Here is a 23,062-nt window from a genome sequence, read left to right as displayed (position 1 = left end):
TTTTGTTAAATAGAAGTCTGAATTACTGCTAAGAACAACAATATCAGTGACATCATTCTTTACTTTCTCTCACAGTGAACTTACATAGAAAATATCAAAAGAATAAATAAGAGAAGTCATATTGTTGGTTGCTTATCATAGTTACCCTATGATGAACTCTGCCCAAGCCATAGTAACTGATTCCCCTGCAGCTTCATGCAAAAAATGGAAAGCCATGGAAGTACATTTGAGGAAGGGAAAAAGTACCGCCAGGAGAAAATAACAACTCACATGACCCCATTCCCAATGTTAATTTCCTATCAAATTTTCCCCACTATCTACATGATCCCTCAAATCAAAATCACTACAAGACACATGTTTATAAGCCTAATTATGATATAATCGTCGTACTTTGTGAATAAGCCTTCGGCATATAGGGCACACTTTGCTCTCCCCATCTACAATCCTGCAAAATGCTTCTAATGTGAATCTCCTAACATTTGTATATTGGTAAATTATTAGAGCATGCATACAAAAAATATTCGGCAGTGAGGTACCTCTCTGCACAGTCATAGCAAGTGGCACAATGCCCACAAGGAACAAAGAAGCTGTTGCGTTGTTCATCGTAACAAATGCAACATAATTTTTCATCATATAACTCCTCTGAAGAGCTACTGGATGCTCCTGAATCTTCTTCTTCGTCATCTTTTGCATTTGTTCCATATGTCCATCGATTTGTCTCCACTTGCATCAAGGGCTCAGTTTCGGTTTGCCTTGCCACTACATCACTTGTTCTGTATGTGGCGTCGACAGTCACACGACTATTCCGATCACCACCATCATAGACTCCAAGGAACTTCAGAATCAGATAAACAACAATCATAAGAGCTCCTACACATGGAAAAATGCGGCATCTTTAGTAACAAAAAGTATAATTAAACCAAATTAGAAGATAAATTTTAATCATTGTACCTAAAAGTAATATGTAGGTCAACACACGAGCCAGAAAAGAAATTTCAACATACGAACCCCCATCTCCCTGTAATCAATTGATGTAAATGTAACAATGTATATATTGTTGAATTACTATGGTGAAGATCCATAAAGATAAATGAGTCAGACAAGGTTAGCCATGCCTTACTTTGCCAGGTGCCGTAAAAATAACATACTGAGTATTAGGGAAGACAAAACTGAGCCTACACGATCCATTTGCAGTAGAGCACATCTTCTTGCCTTTGGTGGTATCATATACCTTTGCCGAAACATTAACTTTCATATTCAAGATAATGTTCCTGGCATTCATGTTTAGAACCCCCATGTGGTACATATTATCTTCCTCAACCTTGTATTCAGCTTCTTTACCTAGCAATGTCCACAAAAATCAAAAATGTCTTGCCTCTTTCAAAATTTCATATACTTAATAAGCTCTATGCTAATCATAGATAATTTGGCGTACAATCATAGAATTGGAGATGTTGATGCATATTTGGTAACGATTTTGTTTTGGAAGAAATAATAGTTGTTGTAACCTTTTAGACAAAAGTGATATTATTTCTTTAAAATAAAATCAACTATACTCTCACTTCCCATACAATAATATTAGAGATCCTAAATTGACTAGTAATATGAAACAATATATAATAAATAGAATCAATCCTCACTTCTTGAGCTAGTTTTTGAGTAGAGTTAAACCTAAATTCAAATTCTAATTTGATATCAAAGTTTATCACAAAGTTGTTATTGAATCTATTAGACAAACGAAATCACTTGCAAATGTCTAGCTCTCAACATGTGTCGTGAGGGGAGCGTGCCTGAGATATCACACAGACTAATAATATAATCAAAATTATATATATATATATATATATATATATATATATATATATATATATATATATAAAAGTGAAGAATAGTTCTCATCAAATTTTAAGAATTGGAATAGAAAGTGTTAAGTCACCTTAATAGACAGCCTTAACCCATCTTAATTTGCAATCTCATACATCTTCATTGTGATAGGTGTGAGGAGGTGGACATTGACTAAAGATAAAACGTAAGTAATGCTTGCAACCTAAGCTATTTTCATCTTATAAGTCAATTTTGTGAGGTTAAGTGTTCAAATTCTTGCTCAATTGCTTATGTCACTAAGGTAGCCTTTGACTCAGTTTTTAGGTCAAAGTAGCGTAACTCTAGAATCAATTACCATTAACAATCTTGTGAAGAGCCATTGCATTGGGGAAGCTCGTTTGTTTAGCCTGTGGCAGTTTAAACTTCTTTTCTCCTGCGAAATAAGAAGGTTCTTGAGACAAACCTGAAACTCATACTCAGAGAAAAGAAAAGGAAAAGATAGCCATGAGATTTCCCCCCAACAAACCTTTGATCACCATCCCATGTAGCTGATCCAAACTACTAGTAGTGTGTGCTTCCCACCCCATACGGATGGTGGAGCCCTGATTTAACCACAAAGAAATTCCCTGAAGTTGAAAAGTCAATTTTTTCAAAGACATTCTCTCGGTGACTGCTTTAAAACAAACCAAACCTAACCTAGTAACCTTGTTACAATGTTACCTTGCTTTTATACGCTTCAACAAGACACAAATTTGACACTGTCCAATTAGTTTGGGAGCTTAACTCGGGCTTCTCATTGAAGGCATGAAGAATAACTTGATTATTGTCCTTGTTTGACACTTGAAGCTGCTTCACAAAAACAGAACTGGTCTTCATCAAACGGGATGAGGCAGGGCCAAGCAGGATGCAAGAATCGCCGTAATAACCATAACGGAGTGTGATTGAAACTGTAAAACAGAAAGAAAGAAAGAAACAAAAGGGCAATGCATGAGAAAGAGAGATCAAGGGAAGGAGGGAACCTAAAGAAGATGAAAAATTATATGCCACAAATCCAAATGGTGAGAGGAGGCAGCATCCAAGCATGTTGCCACCGCTGATGCTGATACATGGATGGTATAGTGATAGTGTGCATGACTCGGTGTAACAGAGCCATTGATTCAATTCAAGATAGCATGAAGAAAAACAAAAGTGTGTGTAGATTAGATCACTTAAGTTGAGACTAGAAGGTTTTATGAAGGTAACCATTAGGTGTGAGTGACGGGTATTTGAATGGCAGTTACGTTGATTGAATGTTAGGTGGTCCTTATTATAATTTTAATTTTAATTACTTTTCATATCCGTTTTGCAATTCTTTTTTTTAATGTTCATGTTTGGGGTAAAAGTAAAAGTAAAACTGTTAAAATATATCATGTAATGTGTATCAGTATATGTTCATCATGATTGTGGGCACAAAATTTTTTGCAAGCTTTTAGGGTTTTTTTTGTAACATGAGATAAAAATGATTAACGGGTGATTTAAGATTTATACAGACGACAATTTCCCACGTCACATGTAATGACTAATGGGAGAAAATAGATCCAACATAGGAAAATCAAATTGACAAAATAGATACTAATCAACTGCTGAAGTTATTAAATATTTCTTACAAAGTGGTTTGTGAAACTAATCTTAGGCTGAAGTTAGTAACAAGTACGTTATTGCGTTACTGTTAAAAAAATATTTATTTTATAATTTAAAATTTAAATTTAAACAGATTTTGTTTTTAGAAAAATAAAATGTTCAATTTTTTTGTTCAATTGTTTATTTATTAACATTTGATTAAGTTACCTATATATATATTATATGTTGATATCTTTAATTTGCAAGTGGGGTGTTTGTTGCTCTGTGTTTTAGTTTTTAAACCTTACAAATATATTATAGTATTTGTTACCTATATTATATGCAACAATTTCACTTATGATTTTCCTCTCAATGTTGTTCCTGCAGGTTGAGTTGAGTTGGTTTCTTTTAGTGCAGGTTGCACTTTTTGTGGGCAACATTGGTACATCTTTTTTCCTATAAATATTCAGTTTGCTGCTCTTACATACACACGAGAAACAGTACACTATATATTCCTCCAGTGGGGTGTGTTTCTTAAGGATGTTTGTGTTTATACATTGATTGGTAATTCGTGTTTTTTTTAATTCTAAATTTATATTGTTACTTTTTGTTCTTTTATTTAGTTAGAATTTTTGTATTTTCTTCTTGTTTATTTATTTTATTTTATTTCTCAGTTATAGATATATTGTAAATTTCAGCAAATGCAACTTAATCACATTAAATGAAGGAAAGCAGGCATACATAAGATTCAACTAGTAGCAAATAACAGGCATACAATTAACGTCAAAATGAACAAACTGACAAATAATTGCAACAAAAAAAAACAACACACACATACGTGTATATATATATATATATTACTAGTGCAAACAAGAAATAGGAAAACACAGCAAATATATATGCAGCAAATCGGATTGAGAAACCTAGAATTAATTTAATAAAACTTGAAGGTTTGCAATAAAAAGGTTTAAAACTTCAAAGCATGTATCCAAAGCAAAAAGACTATATTTATGGAAAATGTGTCAAAATTTGAACTAGACAAGTGTTTTTACTAAAAAGGAATATAATGATTTTGTGAGGGTGACAATGGATCACTATGTCTCATCCTTAACAAAAAAATGAAACAAGGTGAGAAATGGTCAAACATTGTATTTGTGACATTTATGATAGGTAGGGGTGTCTTAGTTGTATCCAAATAGTATACTGAATTGGAATCTATTTAAAAAGTGTGAGATTAACATCTTATGATTGAGTAACCAAATCTATGACTATGTAACACTTCACTCCTTTCCTATCATTAAGAAACACAAATCTTCTAGCCATTTTATCAAACTTAAACATATGATGAGAAAGTGTGAACACTAAGGATATTGATCCAAAGGTGTTTAAGGTCAATCAAACAAGAAAACTTTAGAGATACATTTATAATATTTTATTTCGAGTCTCATGTTTATTCAACTCTACTACGATGGATAGAGATTTATAAATTAAACACATTATTTGTCTTTGATAATTGTCCCTTTGCTCCTCTCTTTATAAAATAAATTGGAGAAAAAATATAAATAATGTTTCAACTCTTTCTTTTATTAAATAAAAAACAATAGTCAATTATATTTTCTCATTTATTTTAGTATTTTATCTATAATGTTACATTTGATTTTTATATATTCGTAATGTCTATTTTTTGTTTTATATATATGTCTATATGCTTGTGTGCATGTGTGTGCATGTATGTGCGTATCCTTGTAAGTATATTCATAGTTATCTTTAAAAAAAATTGAAGTATATTGTTATACTAAAACAAATATACTTTTAATATATATATTTATATTATTTTTTTTTGAATTTTTATATTTATACTAAAATTATATTAGAGTAATTTAACTTATATATAATATATAATTAAAGTTATTTTAGTATTTTCAAATTATAAGTATCCCTGAGTTTGAGTTAGAGTTATTATCCACCCATGCCCGGTTAATAAACAAGTAAAATAGATTTATTTTACCTTTAGATGTAGATATCCATCAAATAATTTATTTTTAATAAAGAACAAAAACTGAAGTAAAAGTTGGTTTTTTACATATTTGTAAAAGATAATTGGGCAAAAATTGAGAATTATAAAATATAAATACAATCCAAATCATAAAAATGGTTTAAAGTATAATAAAATACAATTATAAAATATTGAATTACAAAAGAATTTGAATGTGTGATTTAAATATTTACAGGATTTAATTGAATTATATTTTCAATTACCAATAAATGTATTAATATTTAAATCTATTTTTAATCAAACCAAATTATTAGGAGCCATCAAATGATGACATATATATTTAAATTTGAGTGTATTTTTTTAATAATTAATTATGAAAATAAATTTATGAATATTATTTCTATTTTGTGTTGCAAATTATTACTTATTTGTAAAATAAAAAATAATTGAGTGTTTTGATGCGAGGGTCGGCGGAAATGAAGCGCGCCTCCCTGCCATATGAAAAATTTTCTTTATACTCAAAATCAAAACAAAATCACACATCTAAGTTTAAAACCAAAGCCAGATTTTGAAATTTTCATACATCTCTTTTGTCATATTATACACCCAATTAAGTGCGCACACATATATATTTATATAAATAAAATTAGTATAAAAATATTTACACCAAAACACTCAATTGCCTTTGTCTTTATATAATTATAAATAATTAGTTTTTTTATTTGCTAACAAAATAAGGTTTATGTAAAATGGCCCCCCCAATTTGCCTATTCCGAGATCAACCTAAGATGTTAGTGAATGCAATTTATTATTTTTCCTATATAACTGGTGTCAAGGTCAACTCAAATATATTAGCAAAAGAAAAAGTCAACCTAAATATTCAATAGTGTCCTCATTATTTTTATTAATCAAATACTTTTAGCTTATGTAACTATGTTGTTTACACAAAAATTGAGGGACTTAATTAAAAAATAAATACAAGTTTAGAGTCTCAATTAAAAAAATAATAGAACTAATTAAAATGGTCAAATAATTCATAAATCTGCAAATAAATTTAGTGTATTCTTTTTTATTTTACTCTATTTTAAAACTGTCACATTATATGATATAATATATTATATTTTTATTTTTATATTTATATGCATCATAATACAATAAATAACACAAATAATATTTTAACATTGAATTCTACAAAATACAAAAAATAAAAATTGATAGTTTTTTATTTTATTAATGTTTGTAATATTACAATTATGGGATCATTCAATAACTTATTTTTAGCTTACTCTTATTCATTTGTACCATTTTTTCAATTTAAATAATCTTTTCACTCTCATTTTGAATTTTTTTTGTCTATTATACGGTATTTTTACTAATGTGAACTATTAATATAATAATTTGTGTCTTGTATGGGTCTTAGTTTATAATTAAAAAATTCTTATAATTTTTAATATATTTTGTAATGCCCATCTTTTTATTTTAAATATATATTTATGTATATGTTTATGTGTTTGAGCAAGTGTGTATGCATGAGTATGCATATGTCTATAAGTATAGTTATAAATATCTATTAAAAAAGTAAAACAAAAAAATTGAATCATATTGTTATACTAAAAGATATATTTATACCAAAAACATTTTTTTTGAATTTTTATATTTATACTAAAATTATATTAAAGCAACTTAACTTACATACATTTAAGTTATTTAAGTAATTTCTAATTATGGGCACCCATAAGTTTGTATTATTACTTACTCAGGTCTCGCTAATAAGCAAGTAAAAATTGATTTATTTTATCCTTAAATGCATATACTCATTAAGTTGTCTATTTTGAATCTATAATAAATTTTAGTATATATTTTTTGTCATCTCTAATAACTATATTTACGACCCAAATTAAAAGATACATCAAGTAAAAATTAAAGATTAACAAATGAAATAATATTTTTATATTATATAATAGATTCTAAAAATATACTAAAAATATACTAAAAATATTTTATTTTTGAATATTTTAGAATAAATTAAATTTACAAACATATTTTTAAATATAGTCTAAATCATTAAAAAATGGTTTAAAGTATAAGAAATATACCGTTATAAAATATCTTAAATATATAATTTAACTATTTACATGATTTAATCAAATTATATTCTTTAATAATTAATAAATATATTAATATTTAAATTTGGTTTATAACCAAACCATCAATGGATGACTCATCATGTTTTTATAGTATATATATGTAGAGAGAGAATTTATAAATTACTATCTGAATCTGAATCTGGAACCAGAAATCAAATTCTAGACAGGCTAAACCATTTTCATTTGAAAACTCGCCTTTGTCTTTGTCTACTCATTATACACTCAGATGACAACATATTTTCTCACTCACCCAACCAAGACTTCAACTCCATCTCCTTCTCTTTTTATCTTTTCCAAATCAACAACACACAAAAGGAAGAAGATGGAGACTATGTCGCCGCAAAGAGAAAGACAAATGCTGCCACCGTAGTCATAGTTGAAAAACAACACCCCAAACGGAAGCACGTTGTGTTGGGTGAACTTCCCAATTTACTAAATGTTATTGTCCCCACAGCTCAAAATCCGCACAAAGAGAAACTCCAATGTCAGAAGAATCCCAATAGAATAAGCCATCTCCCGCAAACAACACCCTTTCTCCACCCCAGATCGATGAATCTTATGTTTCCGACATCTTCGAGCATCTTCATGCAATGGAGGTAATTTTGATTTTCAATTTTGTCCAAATGGACTATGTTGTAGTTTGTTGAGGTTGTTGAATGTTTCAGGAGGTGTTTGGTTTGGTTGTTTTTTGTTTTCATTTTCACTGAAAACGGTGATGAAAATGTGTTTGATTGGATTTCTGAAAACATTTGCAGTGAAAATGAAAACAGGAAACAACCAGAAAATGAAAACAATAAATTTTCATGTTCCGTGTTTTCAGTTGAGAACAGAAACCACATTTCGGGTAAAATGAAATTGTGGTAACAAAATGTAATTTTAAGCTAATATAAAAATACAAAAAGACACGAAGTCAATGTATCATAAATTTTTAGTATTTTTATTTCATGAAAACTGAAAACATGAAGTCAAACCAAACATATTTTCAGAATTCTAATCTTTTGAAAATGAAAACAGTTTTCAAGAAATGAAAACAGAAAATGAAAATGCAAACCAAATACACCCTTAAATTTTAAATTTTTCTGCTTCTCAGATATGCAGAGAAAGAGAAGGCCAATGATTGATTACATGGACAAAGTTCAGAAACAAGTTACGACAACTATGAGGACAATATTGGTGGATTGGTTGGTAGAGGTAGCTGAGGAGTACAAGCTTCTCTCCGATACCCTTCATCTATCTGTTTCGTACATCGATAGGTTTTTGTCTGTTAATCCTGTTAGCAAATCAAGACTTCAGTTACTGGGTGTTTCATCCATGCTCATTGCTGCGTAAGGATTCGACACCTTTTTCAATTTTGCAACAGTTGTTCTATTTAATCTAGCATAATAATTGCATTCTTTTTTTAATATGCAGCAAGTATGAGGAAGTTGACCCACCCCGTGTTGACCCGTTCTGCAACATCACTGATAACACATACCACAAGGCAGAGGTAAATAAATATGCTTTACTATTCTCTTATTTATGATGTGATACCAAATTATGTTATGGTTTTTTACTTGTTGGATCTTTCCCCCTCACTTTTGTTTACATGGTTACTGGTTATATATAGGTTGTAAAGATGGAAGCTGACATGCTCACGACCCTAAAGTTTGAGATGGGAAATCCAACTGTAAACACCTTTCTAAGGTAAGGACTTTATATTGTGAATTTTAATATTTTTAGCCTATGTTGAAATGAAATTAATTGAGTGTTGTTATTGCTTCAGGAGGTTTGCAAATGTTGCTTCTGAGAACCAAAAAGTGAGTTGAACTACTCTATGCCCCTACCTATTCTTCTTCTTGATTGTCTTAAAAGCTTTATTGTGTTGTTTACTAATTTTCTTATTATTTTCAGACACCAAATTTGCAGATTGAATTTTTGGTTGGCTACCTTGCTGAGCTAAGCTTGCTGGACTATGATTGTTTAAGATTCTCGCCTTCTATCATGGCTGCATCAGTTATATTTCTTGCCAGGTTTATTATCTGGCCTGAAGTGCATCCTTGGGTAAGTATATTATATTCTTGATAATGATATATTTTTCTTCTTTTTAAAAGAATAAGCTCTTAGCCATGTTTCAAAGCACTCAAAGTTGAGCACCTATTGCAGACTTCTTTGTCTGAATGCTTGGGTTATGAACCAGCTGATTGAAAAGAATGTGTCCTCATCTTGCATGACTTGTATTTGTCAAGAAAGGCAGCCTCCTTAAAAGCTGTTAGGGAGAAATACAAGCAACACAAAGTGATTATTTTTGCATCTCTTTTGTCGTCATATACATCAATTCTCCTTGTGACAAATTGAGTAACTAGAAATCTTCGGAACAGTTCAAATATGTGGCAAATCTGCCTTCCCCTCCACATGTACCAATTTATTACTTTGAAGAACAGTGATGCAGTGGAAATTCTTTGATAAATAAAACTCATTTGAAAAATAGAAGACTTTTTGAAGTGATCTACTCTGATGGAAGTTGGTATCTTTTAAATCATGCTTGATCAAGCATGTGTTGAACAGTGTGGTTTGTTCGACCATTGTTTGGAAGGGCCTGGCTTAGAAAATTGATGGGCAAGGTTTGTGTCTGAATTGCAAGGGCAGCAGGATCAGGACACATACCAATGTTCAATTGCCTTTCCTGATGAACTATCATGGAAAGACCTTTAAAAAGGAAAGGGCTTAAATAAAAAGATCATAAATGGTACTATTACATAGTTATCATTGAGGCCATGAAGGAAACACAGGACACAATCTTGGATACAGCTGAACAAATTTGTCAGTCTAGCAATAGCATGCATCTGGAGAATCACTCCATAGGATGAGGTTAAAGTTGCATAGTTCATTCTAGAGGTGAAGTAGTTTGAATTTGGAGGATTTGAAGTTTTGAACAAAGTCATCTTGTGAAAAGCGGTACTTATGATCTTGCTAGACATCTTTGTCATCATTGATCCAAATGATGTTGGCTGCAATCTCGTGGGAGACTCGGTGATTCAACCAAGACAGCACAAGGGTTTTACACTGCTTCCAAGCAAAATACAAGGGATCTTTATCTCGGGGTTTAGAGATGGTGTTGCCAACAAATTTCAATCTGGTCATCTGCAAAGCCATGGCTTGGGTTTGTTGGTGTTAATTTAGAATTCTTCTAAATTGGAAATGTACTTTGATTTAATCCACATTAATTCCTCCAAGAATGAGGTGAAATTTGATGAACAATTTGTTGGTGTAAAGTTTATGTTTGCGATCAAGATTGAAATTGAAAAGGACCAAATTTCAAGATATTAATCATTATGTGTTAGAAAGAGGTAGACTTGAGACAAGAGTTTGAGTAAAGTAAAAGTTATCAGTGTCACATGGATTATTTCTTAAACCTTGTTAAACATTTGATGGTATTTGAAAGCTGTAATGTTTAAACCAATTTCTAAAAGCATATTTTAATTCATTAAGACATATTACTAAATAATGATTAATATTTTGATTGAAATCAAATTAAATTCTTATAATTTGAATTTATACTCAAAACATCACGCACAAATTATTAATTCTTACATTAAAATGTTTCTTCATTCAGTTTCATTAGAAAACCTCAACGTCAATAATAGGTTTCCCGATATATAAAAGCATGAATAATTTCTTACAACTTCATATAGTAATTTTACTCTATTTTTTTTATCATATTATCCATCTAATTTAACATTTTTTTATCTCTTTTTATCTGTAGTTATAAAAATTTATAAAACTTTATGAGAACAAAACTAATATTATACATTATTATCAACACATTTTCTCTTCAAATAAAAAAAAAATTGTTTGTTGATTTGGTATGTTGAAAATCATAATCATACCTCAAATTTTAAATTTATTAAAATTCTTATTATCTTCTAATGGACCAAACTAATTTTTATTCATTAATCTTGTACCAATTTTCTATCAATAATCTAATAAGTTCATTAAATCAAATCACTTATATTAAGCCCATCTAAATATAAATAAAAAATATAAATTATAATATAATATATAATCCATATTAATTAATTAAAAATTATAAAATTCCTAACAAATATGTCTAAAAACTACTTCACTAAGATAAAAATTCTCTGTAAGAACAATGCAATTTTCGGTTCATCCTACACCGTAATTCTCCTAATACATGTTGCAAGTATGCAGTTGTACATTCTAAGATCTTGTTATTTGATCCTTATTTAAAGGTCTTCTCCCTGATAGTTCATCAGGAATGGGAATTGAACTTTGGTATCTAATGAAATCCTGTTGCTCTTGCAATTCAAAGACAAAAACCTACGCATCAAATTTCTAAGCCATGCCCATGCAAGCAATGGTCGGTTTGATCATTTATCAAGGAATTCACTGCACCACTGGTCTTCAAAGTAACAACTCGGTACATATGGAGGGGTAGGCAGGTTTGCCACACATTCGAACTGTTCCAGTAGAAGATTTCTAGTCACTAAATTAGTCATAATGAGAATTGTATTATAACAAAAGAAATGCAAAAACAACCACCTTTTGCTGCTTGTATTTTGCCCGAACAGCTTTGAAGGATGCTGCCTTTCTTGACAAATACAAGTCATGCAAGATAAGGACACATTCTTTCAACTCAGCTGGCTTGTAACCCGAGCATTCACACAAGGAAGAAGTCTGCAATGGATTCTCAACTTTGAGTGTCTTGAAACACAGGTATATTTTATTCTCTTAAAGATCAAAATATGCATAGAAAAAAATACTAACCCATGGATGCACTTCAGGACAGATAATGAACTTGGCAAGAAATATAACCGAGGCAGCCACAATAGAAGGCAAGAATCTTAAACAATCATAGTCCAACAAACTTAGCTCGCCAATATAGCTGCCCAAAAAGTCAATCTGCAAATTTGGAGTCTGAAAATAAAAAAAACAAAAAAAAAAACAATTAGTAAACAAAACAATAAAACTTTTAAGACAATGAAGAAGAATAAGAAGGGCAGTTCAACTTACTTTTTGGTCATTAGAAGCAACATCAGCATACCTCCTGAAACAATAACTAAAGTCAATTAATTTCATTCCAACATAGACTAAATATTCACATTTACAATATAAATTATAAAGCCCTTACCTTAGAAAGGTGCTTACAGTAGGATTTCCCATTTCAAACTTTAGGGACTTAAGTATGTCAGCTTCCATCTTCACAACCTATATATCACCAATAACCATGAAAACCAAATTGAGGAATGAACCAACAAATAATAATAAAAAAAAACAGCATTGCATATTTACCTCTGTCTTGTCATAAGTGTGATCAGTGATGCTGCAAAACTCGTCCACACCAGGTGGATCCATCTCCTCATATTTTCTGCATATTGAGAAGGAAAAAAAAATGCAATTGTAATGTTTAAGCAGGTTAAGTATAACAAGCATTGCAAAATTAAGAACAGGTAGTGAAGCATTACGCAGCAATGAGCATGGACGAAACACCCAGTAACTGAAGTCTGGATTTACTGACTGGATTAACTGATAAAAACCTATCGATGTATGATACAGAGAGATGAAGAGTATCCGATAGAAGCTTGTACTCCACAGCTACCTCCACTAACCAATCCACCAATATTGCTCTCATGGTTGGGGTAACGATTTTCTGAACCTTTTCAATGTAGTCAACCATTGGTCTTCTCTTATTCTGCATCTGAGAAACCGGAAATTTTTAAAATTGAAACATCCAACAACCACAACAAAGCAACAACGTTGTTAACTTTAAACAGAATCAGAATTACCTCCATTTCACGAAGATACCCGTGGATATCCGAATCATAAGATTCGTTGATCTGAGGGGAAGGAAAGGTGTTGTTGTTTGTGGGTGATGGTTTCTTCTCATTGGGATTCTTCCGACATAGGAGCTTCTCTTTGCGCGAATTTTGAGTTTCGGAGACAATAAGGTTTTGTAAATTGGGAAGTTCACCCAACACAACCCGCTGCCTCTTGTTGGGGTATTGTTTTTCGACAAAGACTATGGTGGCGGCATTTGCCTTTCTCTTTGCGGCGGCGCGAGTCTCCATCTTCTTTCCTGTGTGTGAAGTGAATTTGGAACAGATCGAGAAAGAGGAAATGGATGGAAGAAGATGGAGTTGAAGTGTTGGGTGAATGAGAGAGAAAGAGGTGTCATGTGTATGTATAAAGGATAAACAAAGACAAAGAGCGGTTTCCAAAATGAAAATGGTTCGGCCTGTCTGAAAATTTCAGAATTTGGATTTGGTTCCAAATTGAGATGTGTAGTGGAGATTTAGGGTTTGTTTTGGAACCCAAAGATTTTTTCATATAGCGGGTGCGCGCGCTTCTTTTCCGCCATCCCGTCCAATCAAAAACTTAAATTATTTTATTTATTATTAGTATTTTTATTTAAAAAGTATGTTAATCTTACCTGAAAAGTGATAAATATTTTACACTAGATTATTTCTTTATTTTATTTTACAAATAGTTCATAACATAAAATAGAAATACCAAATTATCAAATTTCTTTTCATAAATAATATATACTTTTTTTAAATCTTAATTAAGAAAATCGAGTTCAATACTCTTCAAACCAATAATTTGTTGGTAAATGAATATCATTTTTTTATTCTAGAGCAAAGATTAATCAAGTTCGAGATATGTAACAGTTATTAATCCAATTTTTTTTTACACATGATGAAATTAAAATATGAGTTCTTCTACTAAAATAAATCATTTCCTGTGAAATTTTACCATTAGTGTGTAATGATATAGGTTCTAATTTTCTATACAATGTCAAATAATATAGAAGATAAATTCACTTATTTCAAGAATAACTCTTTTAAAATTACTCGTCATTCTCATAATTTATTTTCTTAAAATCTAATGATTAAGATAAATTATTTATTATAACGATTAGATCTTGAGAAAATGAATGATAAGAATGAAAATTAACTCTAAAAAAGAGTTACTCTTGCCGGGTCCTTCCTCAATAATATAATGTGTATTTAATAGTTATGTATCATAAAAAAAATTATCAAACAATATAAAATTATTGTTAATACTACTTTTAAGTTAATTACTAGCATAAAGAATTGGATTATTGTGATAATAAAGTTTAAGGTATTTTTATTGATTAATCACTTGGCCAAAGGAAATTATTGAAAATCCATGCTTGATCCCATTCTAATATAACATCACAAAATGTTATGTTTGTCTCAACCCAAGACCAAAACCATAATTTGTGCACACAAAGTCGATTAAAATAATATCTAACCTAGCCAGTCATACAAAAAAAAAAAATTAGTTCAATAAAGAATAATATTTAATTATTGATTATTTCCTTGTCAATAGAATATTTTGGATACTTGTAATTAATTTTTTTAAAATATCACATTTGTCAAACCTTACGATTTTATTTTAGAAATTGCAAGTGCAGTAAGAAAGGATATATGAATCAGACCAGCCCGTTCAAGGCACATCGGGGAAATACATGTTTCAAACTAGTTCCGTCCCCAAATTAAATAGACTAAAATTTCAAATTACTGCATGGCTTGCAAAGCCCGTAAATAAACAAGCCAGCCCCAGACCAACAGTTGAGAAGCTTTAAAAAAAACATTTTTGAAAAAATATATAAATTTGTCAAATAATTAGGATTTTTTTATTTCCCTTCCCTGTTTTTAACCTAAGGTAGAGAACAGGAATACAAAGAAAAATATAATATAATCATAAGCATTAATTAAATATTAACATTCAACTGTAGATAAAATATAAAACATTCACAAGACTAATATCTAATAAAAAAATATAAATATAATCATAATAATTTAACCATTCAATTTATATATGTAAACAAATTAATTATTAGATCAAAATTAATTGTCACTAAATTTATTATCTAAATTTACATACACATCAAATATACATTAGAAATTTTAGTGTTACATATAACGTCATTAATTATTTTATAACATAATTAGTCTATTATCTTAGTTGATTAAAACGTCATGATAATGTAAAAGTCACATGTTTAATTCCTGTTTAGGCCATTAATTTTAAATTAATTCGTAAAATATTTTTGAATTTTTTTTTTAAAAAAAAAACCTTTAGACCACTTACAAATTGTTCGATCTATATCAGTTTTACCAAAAGACAAAACAAGAATCGTGCTGGTTTGTTAGGTATACCAACAATTGTACTGAGTGCATGTAACAACAGCCCCCTCACAGATTGCGTGCTTTGCGGTCCAGTCCACGGGCTCAAATTCATATACCCACCCCTAAGTGCAAGTGATAACTTACTCTACTTTAAGAATTATTTCAAATCCTACACCATTTTAATAATTTTGAAATAAACCTACCCGTCTAATAAACCGAACACCAAGTAAAACCGGGTAAATTGGAAGTAGGGAAATGTAGCTAATGGCCCTGTACAAAAAAGCCGTAACAACTAGCACATAGGAAATGAATAGTAGCAGTTTGTAATCCTATCCTATCTACTTTACATCCGAAAATCCAAAACACAAACTATATTGTTTGAAAAACAAGCAGCAACTTTATCACCATCTTTGTTCCAATTAACTTCAAATATCCCACCTTTTCCAGTGTATGTTTTTACAATCTTGCCCTCCTTCACGGACCATATATGCAGGTATCTATCCATGGAGCCACTGGCCAGGTACTCCCCATTAGGGCTGAATGCAACGGAATATACAGGATCCCTGAGTGTTACAACAGAAAGCAATGTATTAATATGCTAAACATATAGTATGCTCGAACATTGACAATTTCTAAATTCTACACTACATAAAATTATTGATTTCTGCATTAGACCTTCATTTCCTATCACACAATCCAATCTGTTATTACAGTTGGTTACTGTAAGAATCCAGTTATTGTTAGTTGTTGATTACCCACCAACAGAACTGTATTTGTAGACTTCTTTGTACTGAGATCAAATTCATTTTTTCGCAATGAATCAATACTTTGTTTGTTTCTCTCTCTAGCCAGTCTAGCTTAATATAGTATCAGAAGATTTTTTATCCTTGCTTCTACTCCTTCATTCTTCGTCTTCCTGCTTCACTCCACCAGGTTTCCTTCTCCAAGCCAGTTCTTCCCTAAAGTTATCTGCACTAGCAGATGTGGACTGAGAAGTTGCCCTGTGATCAAGAAATCGACCACAAGATTCAGCATTTTTCTTGGGGATAAACTGATCTCTCGGAAATCAAAATAAGCAACCGTCCTGCTCTTCAGCAAATGCCAAGTACTGAGCCATGGTGTGTGTTGCCACTGAATTGTTATTTGTTATGGCTATAGTAGCTACTTAGATAGTTTGAATTAGTTACTGATATAGTCATGGATTTCTATGACAATCAATCAGCGCTCTAAACACAGATATTGACTGCCATTTTATCTGTCAACATGTTTACTCTAGATTTCTCTGACTACTTCACATTAAATCCCAACACCAATAAGCAGATATCCTCATAATGCTAAGCAGCTTGTTCAGGCTGCTTATGTCCAAGATAGGATTCCTTGATATCTTCATCCACAGTCCCACCGTTTAGGAGAGTATAACACCATCCAATCTGTTATTACAGTTTGTTATTGTTAGATTACAATTATTCCGTTATCTTTTTCAGTTATTGTTGGTTCTTGATAACGTGGCAACAGAATTGTATTTATAGACTTCTTTGTATGGAGATCAAATTCAACTATTCTCAATGAATTAAGACTCTTGTTTCTCTATTTAGCTTAATATTTCCTATAATCCTATTAATTAGCAAAATGCCTATAAATCATCTTCAATTCTTTAGTTGCCATTTCCAATTAATAACATATCATATATTAGCAATGACAAATGCATCCATCGTTTCTTAAATATCCATACGCATGAGTGTTTATGTGTGTGTATTTTGCTAGTAAAGCTCATTGATTTATTTTCTGCACCTGTGGCCATTTAAGCTGTAGAGTACATTCCCTAGTTCCACATCCCAGAGCTTTATTGTTGAGTCGAATGAGGCACTGTTTAAAAGAACAATAAGCCAAAGTATTAGGGAAATACAAAACACAGATTTTTTTTGGTGTATTTCAAATTTATTGGACATTGATTATTTTAAGGGTTTTGTTAATGTGCCCCTTTAGTGCCACAGTTTGAGTACAAGTAACATTCATTATGTAGCTTAAACACTTCAGAAAAAAAAAGTATTAACTGCTTGTACTTTTCATTTAATAGTATACATTTGTAATTCTTAAGCTCTACCCTCAGGGCACAAGTTAACAAAACCATTGTTTCAAAACAAAAAGTTTTTCACAAGAAGCCACCACACTTTCATATCTTACTACTATAGCCAATTCTATTATAGTTGAAGCCTATTTACCTTGCTAGTACTAGCTGCTGATTGGGACTGTTGGTACCAGGGCCTGTAGGGCTCCATCGGATTGTATATATCCCCTAAAGGATCATTACTTTCTTAGAAAGAGAAAGAGAATAAATGGAAATAGAAAGAAAAGGCACACATGAAAGAAAAAGCACACATGGCAACATTTCTTAAAACCTTGACATGTTCCTTCAAATCATGCAAAAAGTTGTCCTGCTTTAGACTCCATATCTGCATCATAGTTTCATGAACGAACAGTCAATTGGATACTCGCACATACTTAAAAGCATAATGATAGTCAAGTTTACACTTTCCTAGAAATGTTTGTTATATACTCTTATAAAACACTAAATTTTATAGAGATTTTTTTTCCACAGTTACACTGCCAATTTTTTTTCTGTGAAACCCTTATCTATACTATGTATCCATTATACCACTATAACAAATTCTTTAAAAAAAATATAAATATGCACTCCACTAGTGGATCTCTGTTTTATATAACTACTAAGTGAATCCGAGTGATAATTCCTGTTGATTACTTTTGCAGTGTGATCGTCGGAGCAGGAAGCCAGCAAAGAACCTGATGGGTCCCATTTAATGGCATTAACTTCATCCTGAAACAAAAGTATTTCAGAATGTTTGAGCAATGATTAAAACTGTAACTGAATATCCTCATAGCTGAATTATAAGTGAGCATATTATTCTATTTTGTGATGGAAAGTCACTGTCTCCTTTCCAATTAAAAGTTAGTATATTAATAAAAAAAAACCATCAGTGAACTGGTTGACTAGGAAGAGATACCTGATGCCCTGAGAAAGTTTTGATTGGTCTATTCTCTCCAATTTTGCAAACATGTATCATTTTATCAGTGGAGCATGTAGCAAATGAAACATTGTTTCGCCAATCAACATCAAGAGTTGGGCCTGAAACAATTTGCTGATAATTAAGATTACAAGGACAGCCATACAGAAAAAGACAAGCTTTTTCACCAGAAAATGTGCAAAAAAACAAAACAAAAAAAACAAAAACTTACCGGTGTGAAATTCAAATAGTTGTTTCCATTCCACAGTCTTTATATTCCATACAATAGCAGTCTTATCCACACTTCCACTAAGAAGATAATCCCCCTTCTTGTTCCACTTTAGAGAAAAGATTGGACCTCTGTGCTTGTTTAGTGTACAATTCAACTCCCCTAATGAACCTCAAAATAAAACTTGAGTTAACAGCAAAGAATAAAAGGCCCATAGTTACAAATAATACACATCTCATGCCAAGAAATGCATATTCGTAAATAAAATATCTTAACAGCTCACCATCTCTACTCCATATTCTTGCTTGGCCATCATAGGAACCAGTTGCCAATAGTGTTCCATCCCCCTTTGTAATAAAAATCATAGCAAAAGATATCAGCTGGGGTATAAGATTGAAACACAAGAGAAAGACAAAATTCATAGTATTCAGCTAAGTGGTGCAAGACCCATTACATATCAAGATACACATTAAAAGAGTAAAATTAATTCACAAATATTCATGGTAAGTATGCAACCACAATAATGCTACAAAGATTTACATTCCAGTCAAGTGTTGTCACATCCTTGCTTTTTTCATTGGTGCTTTCTTTGAAGTGCTGCAGCACCACAACATTTACTGGTTCATTTTGCACACTAGAGTCACAAGCTCCATCAGCAATTTTCCAAATTCGAGCTGTTGAATCTCCAGACCTGAAATAGTTAATAATACAAACATATAGGCAAATTCTTAACTTAAATTGGTCAAGAGAAAGAAAAAAAGAAAAGAAAAAGGATAACACTAGCATCAGAAACTGTGCCACTTCACCACTTAGATGATTTTAATAAGAAATATTTACCGCACTGTTAATTTATGATAGATAACATTTGTATTGTCCCTATAGATCAAATTACACTGTCATACTCTAAGTTTTCTAAGCAGGTTTAAGTTATAGTGTATATAAATATGACATCTTATTTTTATGCTAGGAAAGAAGAATGAAATATGATTCAAATTCAACACCGGATCAAATCAAAGTATTAAAATTTGAGGATTTGAGAATTCCAATCAATTTGACATACAAATCCAAGGTCAAAACTTAAAAATCAAGAGAATGTTCGTCATAAGACTCATAACCAGCCTACCGTGTCCAATTGCCTATTAATATAACAGTTTCCTTAGAACTATAAACAGTTAGAAATTAAGTTTTAAATTCTTGGATAGCTAGACAATATTACTCTACATCCCTATTACGAAGATTATTGTATGGAACTAGTAAAAACACGGTTTAAAATATGAAAACAACCAACAATTCATGAATAGAAGAACAAAGGACAGGCAATAAAATGAACTGAAAGAAAAAGAACTATTATCTTAATTTAAAATAGAATGAATTAACAGGGAGGAGATACTTTTGAGAAAAAATTTCTTTACGAAGAGGCTTGTACTCACCCAGATGCAAGAAGTGGAGCTGATGGATTCCATGCACAAGCAAAAACCTGCCACGAATGAAATAACTTTCAATAAACCACAGTGGGAGAAGAAAACCTATGCGAAAGATAAAAAAAAGATGAGTCCAAACCTCTGATGTATGACCTTTCAAAAGTTTTACATAACCACATGGAGTATCATCAGGCGACGACATGGGGCTCTGGGAGATCTCCATTGGCTCAGCCCCTATGCCATAAAAGTTTAACTTTTTTCCTTGTCTAATATGTTATTGATAAAGATTGATAGCTAATGAGAAAGAAAAGATAAACAAAACATTATACATCAATATTTACCTCCTTGTGCTCTATTTTCTAGATTTTCGACAGTAATCTTATCTTCAGGTTTCTCTGTATGGTTTTGATCGGTGTGCTGTATTTCTTTATACTCAGGCTTTGGCGGCTCCTTATCTTTCTCTAACCTAATTTTTTCCAATGTGTGTTCATTTTCCTTTTCTTTCCTCTCTTTCTCAGTTTCCTCCCTCCTTGGGTCATCCTGACTCAAGTCATTTATTATTTTATTTGATTCAAATTTATGCTGACGTAGATTTTCCTTTCTGGCTTTCACTATATTGTGTAGTTCACTTGGGCCCTTTGTGATAAGATCCAGAGGTTGTAGAAATGAAAAATCCTCATCCATGTCAGCATCACTCTGGAGACCTAACACAGACACCAATCAGCTTAAGGTCCTCGACCAATGCATTCATCATGTGCATGTTGGCATCAATAATATGAACATCGAATATCATACAATACAACAACCTATCAAGCACGGACACCTCTCTTGTTCGAAGTGTCACCGTGTTGGACACGTTTCTGACACCAGCACTTCTTATTAGTTGTCCGATTGAAAAATTATATTTTGTTGGCTTGAACACTTAAGTTGTTACCTAATACACTTGAAAAAACATAGAAGGTTGTTTTAAAAAGATGAATATACCATCAATTTAGATATTTTGTTATATGTTATTCATATTTCATTTCATTAGAATCTCTCTATTTGTGTTTGTATGTGGTGTTCCCGTGTCCTATATTTAGACATTATCTGTGTCAAGGTGTGTGTTTGTGTCATGTCCAGTGCTTCATAGACAAAAAAAAAAAAAAAGAAGCTTACACCACTCAAGTTTGCTTCCAGCTCAAGATATTGAATTCCTTTCTGTATGAAAGTAACAAGAGCACCCGGTGGAACCACACTATCATCATTTTTGCTTTTATCAATCCCAGCTTCATACCCGAATGCAAATGCAGAATGAGTAAAACCTGAAACAAAGCAGCCATCAGAAAATATCAGAAGAAATTAATAGTGTGTTTAGAAACACGGCCTACACCTAAAAAATCTTCATGGAGCGAAAAAAGGCAGAAACTAAAATCAGCAGTGTTCACTTTGATGTGAAAAATCACATCCACGATCAATTTCAAACACGCAGGGAATCATGTTATCTTCAGCACATTTTCCTCTTTAATGAAAAATGATATGATAAGTAATTATGCAAGCACACGACACGAAAATAATAATAATAACCCTAATATCGCAAACATACCGAATCTACGAACTTTGTAGAAACCATCATAATACGGTCTAAAGAGAGAAACACGTTGGCAAATAGTGAAGATAAAAAATTTCGGTATAGAGTGATGTAATTGTGAAGAAAATGGAAGAGTTGCTGCATAGTATCCGAAATAGATGTTGATATTGATGAGCATGTAATGTAATATTGTAATGTAATGTGCGAGAAAGGAAAATGAATAGGGGAAGGACGAGCCTGATTCGTGGAGGTAACGGAAGACTAAGTAGTTCAATTCAGTAGAAGTGATTGAGATCATTGTGATTGTGGTTTCAAGTGTCAACTGCTGAGTAAACTGCACATATTAAGGGAGACAGAACAGCTGCTGAGGTGGTGGTGCTGTTGCTGGGTTGGGGTTTTGATACTCGGGTCGGAATCAAATCTCAATATACAACCCGCCCCGGCCTACTGCATGCTTTGCCAACCTCATTGGGTTTTACTGTTTAAGCCTCAGCCCATCCACCCAATATTTATTAGAAAATTCTTTTTTAATCCTCTAATTTATTATTTAGGTTCAATTTAATTTTATTTTAAATTAATTTAATTTGGTTCTTTAATTTTTTCTTGATTCAATTTAATCTTTTAATTTTTAAAATTATTTTTTTAAAATGTATATTTGGTAGCGATTTAAAATCACTTAGTATTGAAACAAAGTGTGATTTCTTATAATTACAAAACATCAAATTGAAACCATTAAAGAAATTAAAAGATCAAATTGAACCTTAAAAAAATTTAAAGAACCAAATTGAATTCAAAAATCAATTAAAAGACTAAAAAAACTAATTTAATCATTTTTTTTGCACTTATTTGGAATTATACAGTTTTTTTTTGGAAATTTAATTTTTTCGGAAGTCATTTTTTTACATTCCAAAAACTTATTTCTTACTACACTTTTAAGTCTTGAGTAGACAAAAATATTTTCCCTACAAGATGGAAGGAAGATTCTTATTTTTCCTTATTCTCCATCTTCTTTTACCTTTCTTTCTTCTTGTCTTATTCATAATTTTTACTCCTTTTGATTCTTTAAGTTGACCCATTCACAACGTCCTGGTTTTAATAAG

At 31.3% G+C, this 23,062-nt stretch overlaps 4 protein-coding genes across 9 annotated transcripts; 1 reads left to right on the top strand and 3 right to left on the bottom strand.

Annotated features, from left to right (window-relative positions):
- LOC114414751 lies at positions 1 to 3,028 on the bottom strand. Of its 2 annotated transcripts, XM_028379142.1 has the most exons (8): positions 2,869 to 3,025; positions 2,545 to 2,771; positions 2,351 to 2,450; positions 2,180 to 2,257; positions 1,121 to 1,341; positions 952 to 1,018; positions 537 to 870; positions 1 to 445 (listed from the first exon to the last, which is right to left on the bottom strand). In XM_028379142.1, the coding sequence occupies exons 1-8, from the start codon at positions 2,975 to 2,977 to the stop codon at positions 367 to 369; spliced, it is 1,215 nt and encodes a 404-aa protein (XP_028234943.1). In that variant the 5' UTR covers positions 2,978 to 3,025; the 3' UTR covers positions 1 to 366. The 2 variants fall into 2 exon arrangements, with proteins under 2 accessions (XP_028234943.1, XP_028234942.1); XM_028379141.1 differs by having other exon boundaries at positions 2,545 to 3,028.
- Positions 3,029 to 8,600: 5,572 nt separating this feature from the next.
- Positions 8,601 to 10,872, top strand: LOC114414750 (putative cyclin-A3-1). Its single transcript, XM_028379140.1, has 6 exons — positions 8,601 to 8,891; positions 8,977 to 9,052; positions 9,173 to 9,249; positions 9,329 to 9,362; positions 9,457 to 9,606; positions 9,709 to 10,872. The coding sequence occupies exons 1-6, from the start codon at positions 8,659 to 8,661 to the stop codon at positions 9,748 to 9,750; spliced, it is 612 nt and encodes a 203-aa protein (XP_028234941.1). The 5' UTR covers positions 8,601 to 8,658; the 3' UTR covers positions 9,751 to 10,872.
- A 776-nt stretch (positions 10,873 to 11,648) lies between these two features.
- On the bottom strand, positions 11,649 to 13,840 carry LOC114414749 (putative cyclin-A3-1). The gene is made up of 8 exons (XM_028379138.1): positions 13,350 to 13,840; positions 13,029 to 13,261; positions 12,856 to 12,931; positions 12,695 to 12,771; positions 12,577 to 12,610; positions 12,331 to 12,480; positions 12,106 to 12,240; positions 11,649 to 12,023 (listed from the first exon to the last, which is right to left on the bottom strand). Exons 1-8 carry the CDS (start codon positions 13,629 to 13,631, stop codon positions 11,934 to 11,936), a joined length of 1,077 nt encoding a protein of 358 aa, XP_028234939.1. The 5' UTR covers positions 13,632 to 13,840; the 3' UTR covers positions 11,649 to 11,933.
- A 2,006-nt stretch (positions 13,841 to 15,846) lies between these two features.
- On the bottom strand, positions 15,847 to 22,342 carry LOC114414748 (WD40 repeat-containing protein HOS15-like). 5 transcript variants are annotated; one of them, XM_028379135.1, is made up of 14 exons: positions 22,200 to 22,342; positions 21,551 to 21,696; positions 20,734 to 21,088; positions 20,532 to 20,626; positions 20,402 to 20,448; positions 19,512 to 19,662; positions 19,255 to 19,318; positions 18,975 to 19,133; positions 18,743 to 18,864; positions 18,481 to 18,555; positions 18,119 to 18,172; positions 17,942 to 18,015; positions 17,511 to 17,585; positions 15,847 to 16,282 (listed from the first exon to the last, which is right to left on the bottom strand). In XM_028379135.1, exons 1-14 carry the CDS (start codon positions 22,258 to 22,260, stop codon positions 16,063 to 16,065), a joined length of 1,698 nt encoding a protein of 565 aa, XP_028234936.1. In that variant the 5' UTR covers positions 22,261 to 22,342; the 3' UTR covers positions 15,847 to 16,062. The 5 variants fall into 5 exon arrangements, 4 of the variants coding, with proteins under 4 accessions (XP_028234936.1, XP_028234935.1, XP_028234938.1 ...); XM_028379134.1 differs by lacking the exon at positions 22,200 to 22,342 and adding an exon at positions 21,978 to 22,178; XM_028379137.1 differs by lacking the exon at positions 22,200 to 22,342 and adding an exon at positions 21,199 to 21,334 and having other exon boundaries at positions 21,551 to 21,652.
- Between the last annotated feature and the right edge of the window lie 720 nt (positions 22,343 to 23,062).

Source organism: Glycine soja, chromosome 6 (genome assembly GCF_004193775.1).
Source record: "Glycine soja cultivar W05 chromosome 6, ASM419377v2, whole genome shotgun sequence".
Lineage (NCBI taxonomy): Eukaryota > Viridiplantae > Streptophyta > Magnoliopsida > Fabales > Fabaceae > Glycine > Glycine soja.
The sequence above is the reverse complement of the archived record's forward strand: the minus strand, read 5'-3'. Positions and strand labels throughout refer to the sequence as shown.